The sequence below is a fragment of the Vitis riparia genome, chromosome 1 (assembly GCF_004353265.1).
Source record: "Vitis riparia cultivar Riparia Gloire de Montpellier isolate 1030 chromosome 1, EGFV_Vit.rip_1.0, whole genome shotgun sequence".
NCBI classification, from domain to species: Eukaryota; Viridiplantae; Streptophyta; class Magnoliopsida; order Vitales; family Vitaceae; genus Vitis; species Vitis riparia.
Window position 1 is genome coordinate 20,907,739 of NC_048431.1, and position 14,498 is coordinate 20,922,236.

A 14,498-nucleotide genomic window follows, 5' to 3' on the forward strand; every position below is an offset into this window, starting at 1 on the left:
TCAAGAAATTGATTAAATTGGATTTAATTAATTTTCATCTTGATATAATTTCATAGGTACTAGAATGCAATTGACTCTCTTTAATGAATGTGTTAAGTCAATTTGAGAATTGGATTCTAAGAGAGTTAGTATTTTCCTATGGATCTTAGTGATCCCTACTCAAGCTCATATTCTTTGTTGGCACAAAGTCTTAAGGTTTTATAGAGAATTAATTATTTATAAGCATAAAGGCATTTTGGTAAAAAGTAAGGTTACACAACATTTTATGATTAATTATTATTTTTAGATTATGTTAATTAATTAATTAATTAATTAATTATGACTGAATGTATTAGATTAAGTAACCCAAGCCCAAGTTGGGCCAAAGTTGCTCAAGCTCACAAGGAAGTCTACTTTTAGGATAAATGCACTCTCAATCGTTTCAAAATGTGGTCTTCTAAAAAGCCTCTATCTCTCCTAAGCCCAAGTTAAGCTAAAGTCACTTAAGTACATAAGGAAGTCTACTCTTAGGGTAGACACACTCTCAACCATTTCAAAAAGTGGTCTTCCAAAAAGGCTTTATCTCTTTCCCTTTAAAAATGTGTAGCCACTTTACACAAGTGTTAAGATTCCAATAAGTGATCGGGTAGAAAATTGTAAGGATTTTAAGATTTCTTCTATAAGAGATTTGGGTTTGGAAACATTCAAACCTTAGGTATGATTTCTAACACACCTTATGAGGCCAAAAGTTTTGTTTTTTAATGTTTCCATTATGCTTAAGATCTTATATGCATGCACTACAAAGCCCAGATATCATATTCCAACAAATGATTTATTATTGTTTAAGAACCATAAAATATTTAAATTCAAGAAATTAATTCTATCGAGCATTTTTTTATGTTTCAAAGTTAGTTCCCTAATCTTATTATTCAGTTCAACTTTATGAGAATTTATGGATTCAATAAGAAAATTCTTTTTATTTAAAATCCTTTTAAGTGCACATTTAAATTTCATAACTTTCCTAACATAAGGCATTATATGCATCTTATCAATCTTCAAATTCCCTTAGGCTACTAAGAATTAGAAGCAACAAAAATTGAGATTGGGTCATTGTGGACCAACTCGCCAAATTATCACATTTCCTAGCCATGAAGACTACTGACTCCCCGAACTCATTAGCTAAGTTGTATATACAAGAAATTGTGAGGCTTCATGGGTGTCTATATTGTGATAAGAATCCTAAGTTTACATCTCAATTTTGGCAAAGTTTGAAAAAACCATGGGCACCCAATTGAACTTTAGCATTACATTTCATCCCTAAAAAGATGAAATGGGTGTTTGAGGGAAATAATGAAATGGTTGTTTTTTTATGATATAACTTATGAGAATTGAATAAAAAACATTATTGGTGTTAAATGTTGAGACTATTGGACTATATTTGAAAAATAAAAATGTATTCTAGAAATAATAGTTTCTAATATGTGGGTATAGTGCATTGCATTTGCATCATAGCTGTGTAAGAAAAAATAATGATGAAAAATTGTGTGAAATGGAAAAAAAAATTAAAAACAAAAAAGGTGAAAAGGAAATACCTCGAAAAAGGCAAATTAAGAAGAAAAAGAGATTCGTAGTGTAAAAGAGAAAATTTTCCCTTAGAAATATATTAATGGGGAATGTATTTGGGTACTGACATATATCCTTCAATGAAAAAGGGTCATGACAAATTAGGCAAAAGATCACAAGGATTTCAAGATCTCTTCTACAAAAGATTTGGGTTTGGTAGCATTCAAAACCCTAGATATGATTTCTAACACACCCCATGAGGCTGAAAGTTTGTTTTCTAATGCTTATGTTATGCTTAAGATCTTATATGCATGCACTTCAAAGCCTAGATATCATATTCCAACAAATGATTTATTGTGTTTAAGTACCCAAAAATATTTAAATTCCAAAATTGATTTTATCTAGCATGTTTTGATGTTTCAAAGTTAGTTCCTTGATCTTATTATTCAATTCAATTTTCTCATAATTTAGAGATTCAATAAGAGAATTCTTTTTATTTAAAACCCTTTAGAGTTACATTCCACATTTAATTTCATAACTTTCATGATGTAGGGCTTTATATATGTCATATAATTCTTCTTTCATGAAGCAAACCTGTTGAGACTTAATACATAAATTAACACACAATAATCCAGATCATTGAATTCAAACTCATCTCTAATAATAAAATAATAAAAACATTAATTAAAAATAAATTACATATCGTTTGAAGAACACGCAGCCATGAGAGATTTCCCTTCAGTTTATAGATCTTAAATCCTTGATCTCTTCTTCTCCTTATCAAACCTTAATACACAGAATTGTTTTCTGTAATTGATGGAAGAGAGCACTCACCGCACATGAAGGGGTTTCTATATATATCTCTTATTGATAGGAAAAGAGGGCCAAGAATAAACATTCAAAAACCGTTCTAAACGTGTTATTCGAATAACTGTTTTTATTTCAAATAATAATATTATAATTATTATAATTTACCCACTCCATCAAGGGTAAATATCTTTATAACAGTTTAAAGATATTGGGTATTCTTTTAATTGGCTAAATACTAGGTTAGTGAGCCACCCACTTAATTTTTAATGTGGAAATAACATTTTCCCACTTGGCCCACTAAATCGATTATGAAAACTATAATATATTTAGTTTATATATAAAATATATACTGGAAAACAAATTTGACACGTGATCACGATTTCAATAAACTTAGCCAATACATCCAAAATCATATACCATAATACTGAATCAGTTTAGATCATAAATGCGAGTCATGGCGGTCACATGACCATAATGTCATGTTTCCTTCCATGCACCATACATCAATAACCCTTACTAACCCAGTCCTTAATGCCAAATAGCCCCTGTAATTTGTCTTGTTGGGACAATTCTTATTTATCAAACAATAAAACGTGCACCCATAATTGAAAACAAGAATAAACATAAACAATTTTAATGCGCAAATTGTCAATTACATAATCACCATTCATTATCATACATATTATGGATTACTCAAAAGGCCCATCCTCATAACATGTTCCAAATATGCCTTTGAAAGTAATCTTTTAGTTAATGGATCAGCAACCATAAGTGTGGTCCTAATATTTTCAATTGACACTTGTTGTTTCTGGACTCTTTCTTTAACAACTAAAAACTTTAAATCCATGTGTTTCGATCCACTAGAAAATTTGCCATTCTTAGAGAAGAAAACAGCTGTGGTGTTATCACAATGTATTCTCAAAGGTTTAGCAATAGAATCGACAACACCAAGCCCTGAGATAAAATTCTGCAACCATAAATCATGACTTGAAGCTTCAGAACAAGCAACAAACTTGGCCTCCATCGTGGATGAAGCAGTAATTGATTGTTTTTCACTCTTCCATGAGATTGCCCCATTTGCTAGCATAAAGACAAATCTTGAAGTTGACTTTAAGCTATCGAGACAACCACCATAATCAGAATCTGAGTAACCGACAACCTCTAATTGTTCTAATCTTTTATATGTGAGCATATAATCCTTTGTTCCTTGTAAGTACCTCATCACCTTTTTTGCAGCTTTCCAGTGTTCGAATCCTGGATCACTTTGGTATCTTCCTAACATACCTACAGCAAAGCTGATATTCGGTCTTGTACATGTTTGAGCGTACATCAAACTCCCCACAGCTGATGCATAAGGAATTTTCTTCATTTGCTCCCTTTCCATGTTATTCCTTGGGCACTGCATTTTACTTAATTTGTCACCTTTCAATATAGGTGCAATACCCGATGAACATGACTGCATATTAAATCTCTCTAAAACCCGATCAATATATCCTTTCTGAGATAAGCCTAGCACTCCTCGAGATCGATCCCTAAAGATCTCGATGTCAATAACATAGTTTGCCTCACCCATATCAACCATATGAAAGTTTTTAGAGAGATATTCCTTGGTTTCACGTAATAAACCAAGATCACTGCTAGCAAGCAAAATATCATCCACATACAGTATCAGAAATATAAACTTGCTCCCACTAACTTTCAGATATATACACTGATCAACAATGTTCTCTTTAAATCCGAAAGATGTAATGGTATTATTGAACTTAATATACCATTGTCTGGAAGCTTGTTTAAGACCGTAAATGGATTTCTTTAATTTGCAAACTAGGTGTTCATTTCCTTTCTTTGCGAACCCTTCAGGTTGTTCCATGTAGATATCTTCATCCAAATCCCCATTTAAGAATGCAGTTTTCACATCCATTTGATGTAACTCTAAATCAAAATGAACTACAAGTGCCATGATGATTCTAAGCGAATCTTTCTTGGAAACCGGAGAGAAGGTATCTTTGTAATCGATACCTTCCTTTTGAGTGAAACCTTTGGCCACAAGTCTGGCCTTAAATCGTTCGATATTGCCTTTAGCGTCGCGCTTTGTCTTAAAGACCCATTTACAGCCGATAGGTTTACAACTATTAGGCAATTCGATGAGATCCCAGACACCGTTTTGGGCCATAGATTTCAACTCTTCATTCATAGCTTCCATCCATTTACTAGAATCATTACTTTCCATGGCTTGTGAAAACGAAACTAGATCCTTCCTTATCCCAATATCAAAATCAGATTCCTGTAGATACACCACATAATCATCTGTAATGGCACGTCTCCTTTCTCTTTGAGATCTCTTTAAAGGTGCTGGTTGTGGTGGCTCTATAGCATTTTCAATGGCAATATTTTCTGGTGGTAATGAACCATCTCTATTATGTTGCTCATTTTCCTCAATTTGTTGAACAGGTTGGGGGACAATAATTTCTTGAGGTAAAAAAGGTGGTGGGATACCCACTCTTATCTCCTCAATATCTACCTTTCTTGGTTCATTACTCCCACTGATTTCGCCATTCTCTAAGAATCTAGCATTACCGGTTTCAACTATTCTCACACTGTGGTTATGACAATAAAATCTGTACCCTTTCGATTTATCCGGATAGCCAATGAAATATCCAGATATCGTTCTTGAATTAAGCTTTTTCTCATGTGGGTTATAGATTCTTGCCTCCGCTGGATAACCCCATATATGTATATGTCTCAAGCTAGGTTTCCTACCAGTTCATAACTCGAAAGGAGTTTTTGGAACTGCCTTACTAAGAACTCTGTTCAAGATATACATTGCGGTTTTTAAGGCTTCACCCCACAATGAAATAGGTACAGAAGAGTAACTCATCATACTCCTAACCATTTCCATTAATGTGCGATTACGCCTTTCAGCAACACCATTCTACTGTGGCATACCAGGCATTGTGTACTAAGCACGAATGCCATGCTTTTCAAGGAATTTGGCAAAATGACCAGGATTTTGTCCTGATTCATCATATCTGCCATAATATTCACCGCCTCGATCTAATCTCACAATTTTAATCTTTTTATCTAATTGTCTCTCGGCCTCTGTTATGAACATCTCGAAGATGTCAATGGCCTGAGACTTTTCATGCATTAGATAAACATAACCATAACGAGATAGATCATCTATAAAGGTGATAAAATATTTCTCTCCTGTAAAACATGGAACAGAGAGTGGTCCACAAATATCTGTATGAATTATCTCAAGGAGCTCATTACTTCTTGTGGCACCTTTCTTTGTATGTTTAGTTTGCTTTCCCTTTATGCATTCCACACATACATGAAAATCAGTGAAGTCAAGATTTTGTAAAATTCCTTCCTTCACTAATCTCTCAATTCTTTCCCTAGAGATGTGCCCTAGTCTTCTGTGCCACAAGATTGAAGAATTTTCATTAATTAAGCCACATTTTGAACCAACATTTGAATGCAAGGTTATCAAAGCTTGTGCAAATTCATGATTCAAGGAAATTTTATATAAACCATCACATAAAATACCAGAACCAACTGTAACAGAATCTAACATCAAACTTGATTGTCTAGAACTGAATAAAACAGGATATCTAGTAGCATCTAATTTGGACAAGGAAACTAAATTCCTAGAGATAGAAGGTACATAAAAAGTGTTTAAAAGATCCATCCGATGACCCGTCTCTAATAGTAAGCGATAGGTACCAACAGCTACCACTTCAACCTTGAGACGGTTTCCCATATAGAGGAACTTTTCACTTTCCTTTGGTTTCCTGGTTGTAAGGAATCCCTGCATTAAATTAGTCACATGAGTTGTGGCTCCAGAATCAATCCACCAAGTATTTGAAGGAACTTCAACAAGATTGGATTCATAACATACAAAAGAAAGATTTATACCTCTCTTTTCGAACCAAGCCTTGCGCTTGATACAGTCCTTCTTCACATGCCCTTTCTTGCCACAAAAGTAGCAACTTACCGTGAATTTTCCATCATGACTCTGGCTACCTTCCCCAGGTCCGCTTTTCTTAGGTGGAAAGTTCTTTCCTTTTTTGAATTTTCCTTTCTTCTTCATGACTCCATGAGTTACAGCAAGAGCAAGATTATGTCCTTCTTGTCTTAATCTCACTTCCTCTTATATACATTTACTGGTGAGCTCATTCAAGTTCCACTGATCACTGTTAGTATTATAGTGGATTTTGAATGGAGCAAACTGTGATGGAAGTGAGTTAAGGACAAACTGTACCAAGAAGGACTCATCCATACCCATGCCTAGTGCTTTAAGCTTTGCAGCCTTTTCAGTCATGTTTAAAATATGTTGCTAAATACCTTTCTGACCATCATATTTCATGGTGGTCAATTCAGCCATCAATGTGCCTGCAAGGGACTTATCAGCGCGTTTGAAGCGCTCATCAACAGATTTCAGAAATTCCGAGGCAAACTCGGTTTGAGGGAGAGAGGTCTTGATATTATTGGCAATGGTCATTCTCATAAACATCAGACTGAGCCTATTGGATCTTGCCCAGGCTTTTGATTGTTCCACTTGCTCCGGAGTACTGTCATCCGTAGTTTCAAGAGGTTTATCCATTATTAAAGTCAGGTCAAGATCCAATACGCCCAGTGAGAATTGAACCCTTTCATACCATTCAGAAAAGTTCGACCCATCAAAAACAGTCATTCCAGATGCAAGAGAGTGTAATGAAGTGAGAACTATACAAAATAGAACAATGGCTCACAATAAGGCCTCAAGTATAAAATAAATAGCAATGAACTATTGATATCATTAAAATTCTCATTTGGGTAAATTTTAACATATCCAGTGTTCACTTGGAGGGAGCTTAAAACACTTTACTATTTTGTGTCATTTATATGTTACCTTTTGGTATCCATTTTACCTTTCTAAGCAACACAAAATAAAAACATTAATTAATAATTAGCAGAAATTGACTCTCCTTTGGGTTAGTCTCATTCTCCTAATTATAAAGAGAATTATTAAGAATTTTACAAGTCTTCCTTTATTCTTTTATGCAATTCAATAAATACAAGGCTCACTAATTTAGGTTACTTTGGCAACTATCTAAATTAGTTAACCTTACATTTAAAAATTGTCATTTGGATTAAATTTCACAAGATGAAATTAATTCCTTTATTTGAGTTAAAAAAATCAAGGAAATAGTATCTTTAATAATCATCTCATTCCACCCGGATGGGAATCCCTCATTCCACCCGGACGAGCATTCACATCCGGCACCCCCTGTCGCCGGATGAGAGAGGAGGACGATTCAACTTCCCCGGGCAGACGGATATCTCACATCTGGTGCCCTTGTCGCCGGATGGGAGAGGAGGACGATTCCACTTCCCCGGGCAGACATGTCCGGATCCTTCGGTAACGCCTATCCGGAGTGCGTGCTTGACTTGTCCGCGATCCCCACACTTAGCTCCTGGGGTTTGAACCACCAAACCCCCAGGCTTTCCTTGCTTTCCGCCTAGGCTCTCAAGGGTGCAAGGTCTACCCATGAGGCCTAATTCTCCGGGTCTGAATCAAGTAGCTAAGGGGCTGACAAACCAAACGACCAGCAATGGCGCCTGAAATGGCACCTGAAAATGGCCAGCAATGGCGCCTGAAAACGGCCAGTAATGGCGCCTGAAAACGGCCACCGGACTGACGCCAAACCAGCGCCCCTCACCGGCATTGATCCAATCAACGTTGCAAGGAAAAAATAAAAATCTTCCTTCTACGCGTTAAGGCTGGTCTTTACTTTGTTTAATTAATTTTTTTTTATTCATTTTAGTGAGACGAATTAATCAAAGATAAATCTCAAAATTTAATCTTTATAAAACAGTGATTCTGAATATTTAAATTCAACCTTGCTCTGATACCAATTGTTGAGATTTAATATGGAAATTAACACACAATAATCTAGATCATTGAATTCAAACTCATCTCTGATAATAAAATAATAAAAACATTAATTAAAAATAAATTACATACCGTTTGAAGAACACGCAGCCATGAGAGATTTCCCTTCAGTTTATAGATCTTAAATCCTTGATCTCTTCTTCTCCTTATCAAACCTTAATACACAGAATTGTTTTCTGTAATTGATGGAAGAGAGCAGTCACCGCACATGAAGGGGTTTCTGTATATATCTCTTATTGATAGGAGAAGAGGGCCAAGAATACACGTTCAAAAACCGTTCTAAACGTGTTATTCGAATAACTGTTTTTATTTCAAATAATAATATTATAATTATTATAATTTACCCACTCCATCAAGGGTAAATATCTTTATAACAGTTTAAAGATATTAGGTATTCTTTTAATTGGCTAAATACTAGGTTAGTGGGCCACCCACTTAATTTTTAATGTGGAAATAACAAAACCTTGTTATCTATATAGAAGCTACAAAGGTAACACATTTTGAATGATGTTGGATCTCATGAATTTCTTTTTCTAACAAGAAATCTTTTCAAGGTGAGAGTTTGTCTTTATTCAAAAATGTTATCTCATCTCATTACTTCTTTGATTTAAGAGTCAAGGATTCACACATAAAAAAAAATAAAATAACAAAAAAACAAAAAAAAACAAAATTGTTTTTTAAGTTTCTCGTTCAATTTTTTATTTTGTTTTCTTGTGTTTTCTCACTCAAGATAAAAAATTTACAAGTTAAATAAAAACTAATTTTCTTTCCTTTAAACCCCATGTTATCAAGAGCAAATGAAGGAATCATATAGAAAAAGTTGAAATGATTCTTACTTTCTTTGATACCAATAGAAAGAAATTTTGTTTTAGTAAATGAAACTATTCGAGGGAAAAGGGGTTAAATAGACAGTTCATCAATTAATCTCAAATTAATACTTTATTATCAATTTTCTGGTTTTGTCACTTTATATTAATCATTCAATGAGAGCACAACAATCTCATGCAAAAATAAATAATCTAATCAATAATATAAGACAGTATATGACATGAAAAGTAAAACCTACTAGGTTTTAAAAACCACGATTAGTATTTCAACCACTAAACAATCCGCTAAACAATTTTACATGACATGATGCACCTACTCCCTACATTCTTATACCATCAACACTTATACCCATTTTCCACATTCTCAATGTAGCACTCACATGCTTCTTAATAGATCCCTCAAAGTTTCACACTTTGACCTTTATTGAAGTAAAAAACCGATAAGATCTAAGGAAGTAAGTCACATCAAATCAACAAGAAATGGAATAAAATTGCCAACTAACAAAAAAAGACATTAACAAACATAATGTGGTAAAATCAAAGTTTAATACACGTCATTTTTTTATATTGATTCTTACTATGAAATTAATAACACTAAAGAAAACATGCAACCATAGTATTCTTCAAATAATCTTCTTTCAAATTTCAAGCACTTAAAAATGTTGAATTTTTCTTTACAACGGGAATTGTAGACCATGGGGTCTATCATATGCAAATGTCATCTAAGTTTAGAAAGTACATTATTAACCTCATGACTAGAGTATGACAGGGACATATATGAATTTTTTAGTGGGATGGACTCCCATGTTCATTTATGATTGTTTTAATAAAAAAACCAAATATTTAAAATATATATATATTCCCAAGATGTATGATGACAAGTAGACAAAATTCATAAAATCTAATATGCAATCAAATCTTGTCAACCAAAGCAAAGAGTGATAATACTTTACAACTAGTATGTTATTGTAATTTGAGTTTTGTGTGCAACAATATGACTTATTTTGATTCACAAACACATCAAAGCTTCATGAAGGCGAGATGTGAACTAAGTTGACTAACATGTAAAATGAATTAGCTTCATAATATTACATTTGATCATGAATACATGTCCTCTAGAATGGGAATGAACATAAGCCTTATTGTAAGCATCTATAATAGAGTCTTGTTTGGGATCTAAATATTGTGAACACTAAAGGGAAACCAAGTAGCTCAATGACCACACTCCATAAATGAAAAGGATATGGTAATGTAAGAGTATAGGTCATACAATTCAATAATGTCCAAAGATGTTATACAATAGTTGAAGAATAATATCATCTTATAGATTAGTCTCCAAAATATACATATTCAAGTAGACACATTAGGTAAGGAGAATTATTCTTATCTTTTAGAACATGGTATGGCTTAGCTAAGCTTTGATTGTTTTACTTCTCTTACCATTATTCATAATGATTTGAAGTATTTAATTAATTGTCAAAGTTGTATCAAGAGGAAGGCATTGTTAAGGAGCATGATATGTATATTAAACCCAAATCTTGTAAGCTTAATCTTTTAGAAAAATTGATAGTTCACCATGGTATCAGAATTTGGTTTGGTGAAAGATCTTAGGTTTAACAACCCTCTCTGCAATTTGCATTTCTATTCTATTTGTTCCTTGGATATGAATGCAAATTCTGTTTCTCTTCACATGCAAGTGGTTGTATGTAAGGGCGGATGTTAGGGAACATAATATGCATATTGAACCCAAATCCTGCAAACTTAAACTTGCTCGTTCCAAAAGTAGATTAGTGTGCATGCTCTTCTCAACAACATAAATCAAGTCACAATTTTTCATATAGATTATCATAAAGTTAACATATCATATTACTTAATAGCGTCATTATAACTTATAAAACATAAATACTAATTTAATTTTTATATGAATAATATAATAAATCCAATCCACATTGATATCACTATCAAAACAATGGAGTGGCAAGCATCCTCTTTCACATACTAGTTCCATAATTATTCTATCTTTATTTAATTATGTATAACATTTTTATAATACAGGGATATACTTATTTTTTGAAGGTATAAGATCTCTTGGCAGCCTTTTTTTTTTTTTTTTCCTCCACATGTTTTAAACTTCAATATAATGGTAAGTACTTCAAAAGGGGTTTCATACCTTCTTCATCTAAATAAAGCAATAAGAGTACTTTAAAGGTGCAAAAAATAATTCATCAAATGAAGAAAGAAGCCTAAGATTTTGTAAGAACAAAATGAAACAAATTGATCATTTCGAAGACCACTTTCATTCCCAAAATATAGGGAAAAAGCCTTAAGGAGTGGATTAAGGAGATGTATTATGCAAACAAAAACCTAAGTAAAGTGCTCTTAAAAGCAAATTATGCTCAACAAAAGAGAATTGAATGAATAAGAGCAGAATTTATATGATTTGTATATTATTCCCGTTTATCAAAACACTTCTACACAATAAACTACTAAAGGGAATGGTTTTCTATATATGGGAATGGAATTTTCAAAAAATAAAGCACACCCTTTTTTTATTTAGATATTTATATATTATTTTCATTTCTTCAAACATAAATTTTTATCTATTCATATTTTAAACTTTCTTTTATTAATTTTTCATTTTTGAACAACTTATAATTAGCCCTATCAAATTATGGTACCTTCATACTATTTATTTCTACGTATTGATTATCATTTATTTGTAATTTTGTTTCATTTTATTATATATTGATCTCATTTATCCATACATTTTAAAACAAATTGATTGGTCTCATTTATGTTTACTTTGATGTTATTGGATCAAGTCTTTAACTTTTTTATTTGCACCTTCAAAAGTTTTATTTAAAATTGGCTCCTTTCGATTTGTTGCACCTTAGTACTATTTTCCTATTTCTTCACACCTTAGAGATACTAGTTAATCTCATTTATTTGTATCTCAATTTCATTTTATTATGACTTAGTCTTATTATTTGTACCTTCACCGCATTGTTTGCACCTTAATTCTATTTATTTAAACATTGATCTTATTTCCTTTCCTACCCATGTCTTATTAATTTATAGATGACTCCCCTTTTTTTTCTTACTTTCCAAGTACAAATTACTTGATCTCATTATTTTCTATCTTAACCTTATTTTGTTGTTGTATAATCTCATTAATTATTTTGAAGTGCCTTGATTCAATGTGATTATGGGTAATTAACACCAAAATTTTAGATTTTCTTAAATTCATATATTTAAGTATTATTAAGATTTCTCTTATTAAATTTTGTATTTAAATACTCAAGCAATTGCTAATCCAATAAACTATCAAATTAAAATAGGTGATATTCTCATGGATTTTCTGTTATTTATTTTTATATTTTTCGAAAATATATTTAACAATTATCTCATGGATTTTTTTTTTTATTCATTTATATATTGGATTGGCTTCCTATCCATATTGCTCTCTACTTCAACATTTAATGGCTAGGATTGTTTATATATATATATAGTACCCAATGAAAAATGCACTTTTGGTTATCCTTTTACAATGTTTCTATTAGCATGTTATTCATATCTTCATCAAGAAATCAAATTTGTTAACTTTACACATATTTGGATTGATTTTTTTATAAGAACTCAATAATTAGATTTTTTTTTTAACTTGATAACACTCTTTAAATATTTCTACATAATTTTATTATTTCATATACATATATGCATTAATAGTTGCTTTTCATAAAAACCCTTTTTTTTGGATCGTGCACAAAGTTGTTTCTTGTTTAATTGGACTTGCATGACACTAAAATTGTCCCTTCAAATTTTGTTCTTGACTTAACTTTAACTTCTAATTAGAACTAAACTAATGCCTTAATAATATCGCAAGCTACACAATTTTTGGTCTTAATATCATACTAACTTCTTGTAGCATCCATGGTTTTGGCGATAAATTAACCTCGATCAATCAACCTTCAAGCCTCTCACTTCATCAATTTTATTTTATTTTGAAACTTGATTTTCAAAAACCAACAACTTATCTCCTCACAACCTAACAATAGTTATGTAATGAAAACTCGAGCAATGATTGAACTTGATGGAAGATTCTTACACTCTAGGGCAATAAATTTCCCATATTGGATGTATATAAAGAAAACAATAGACTCCATGTCACATTTTGAGACCAGAATTGCCAGTTATAGAACCCTAACAAATAGGATGTGGGTCTCTCACCTTTTTCTTTACAAACAATAGCTTAATGATTATTTTCACCATATAGAGACATGATATATGACAAGGTTATAATTGTCCTACATATAGAAATTATAGATAAATTAAAAAATATTTAAAATATTGCAGATATCCATGGTACACAAACTAATATGATCCCAAAAAAAATTATTAAGAAATTGAAATACATAAAGGGACGATGAAAGATTCGTTCTCCCTATGTCTAGTGGCAGACGCATAAAAATCTACTAAAGCTGCAAAGCTGCATGGCTAAAAGAGATCAAAATCTTCACATCTTTTATAGTAACGCAGCCACATAGAAATAAACATCAATAAATGTACATAGCAAGTATGCATATTAAAAAGACTTGGAACAAAGATGTGATCCATACTAGTGCATAAAAACAGCAAGCTTTGGTGTCTCTAGATAGACTAAACCCCACCACGCCCATGGCTCTTTTATTCTTCTTCTTAGCTTGACTTTCACTGTATCTGTCTTCTACCTCCCTTACTCTCCACGTTTTTACAGAACTCCCTAATACAAGAGCTGTCAACCTACTTTTATTTTAAATTTACTCCTATTATCTCCCCCTAAATCTCCTCCACCCTCTTCCTCTTTTAACCTATCCTACAACATCCCTTCTCTCAACATTTTCTATTGCACCTACTAATCACATGGACTAAATATCTTATATCTTAAAAGTGCATACTGTCCTCTTTTTATCTTTTTATTGTAAGTGGGTCTGTTTGCTTTTCTTCCCTTTTCCACAGTCATTTTCAAATTAGTCTCCCTCTAGGATCCCATTGTTAATCCCCATGTCACAAGCAAAGGTTTTCCGGAAAGCACATACTCATTTCCATTTTTGAATCCTTCCTCACGCCCACTAGGCTTTCCTTGGACATGATGGCTTGACAAGACAACTGCACAAACACACAAACCTTCTTTTCGTAGTTTGTACATGTGTTGGGGGCCACCCACTAATGGGACACACAAAAAATATAAAAATAAGAAAGTCTTGTTCTGCATTTATAATGATATATTCTCTGAACTGGTGGATAAAGGAGCCCAATTCACAACGTACAAAATTCAGAAATTTCGTTGGGTCAGTGGAATGGTACGGTGAATTAGGCTGCATTCATGCACCTCCCAAGCTGTA

General features: G+C 32.6%; 1 protein-coding gene across 1 annotated transcript; it reads right to left on the minus strand.

The window, feature by feature from the left end:
• Positions 1–6,691: 6,691 nt before the first annotated feature.
• Positions 6,692–7,048, minus strand: LOC117921030. Its single transcript, XM_034838785.1, has one exon. It carries the CDS (start codon positions 7,046–7,048, stop codon positions 6,692–6,694), a length of 357 nt encoding a protein of 118 aa, XP_034694676.1.
• Between the last annotated feature and the right edge of the window lie 7,450 nt (positions 7,049–14,498).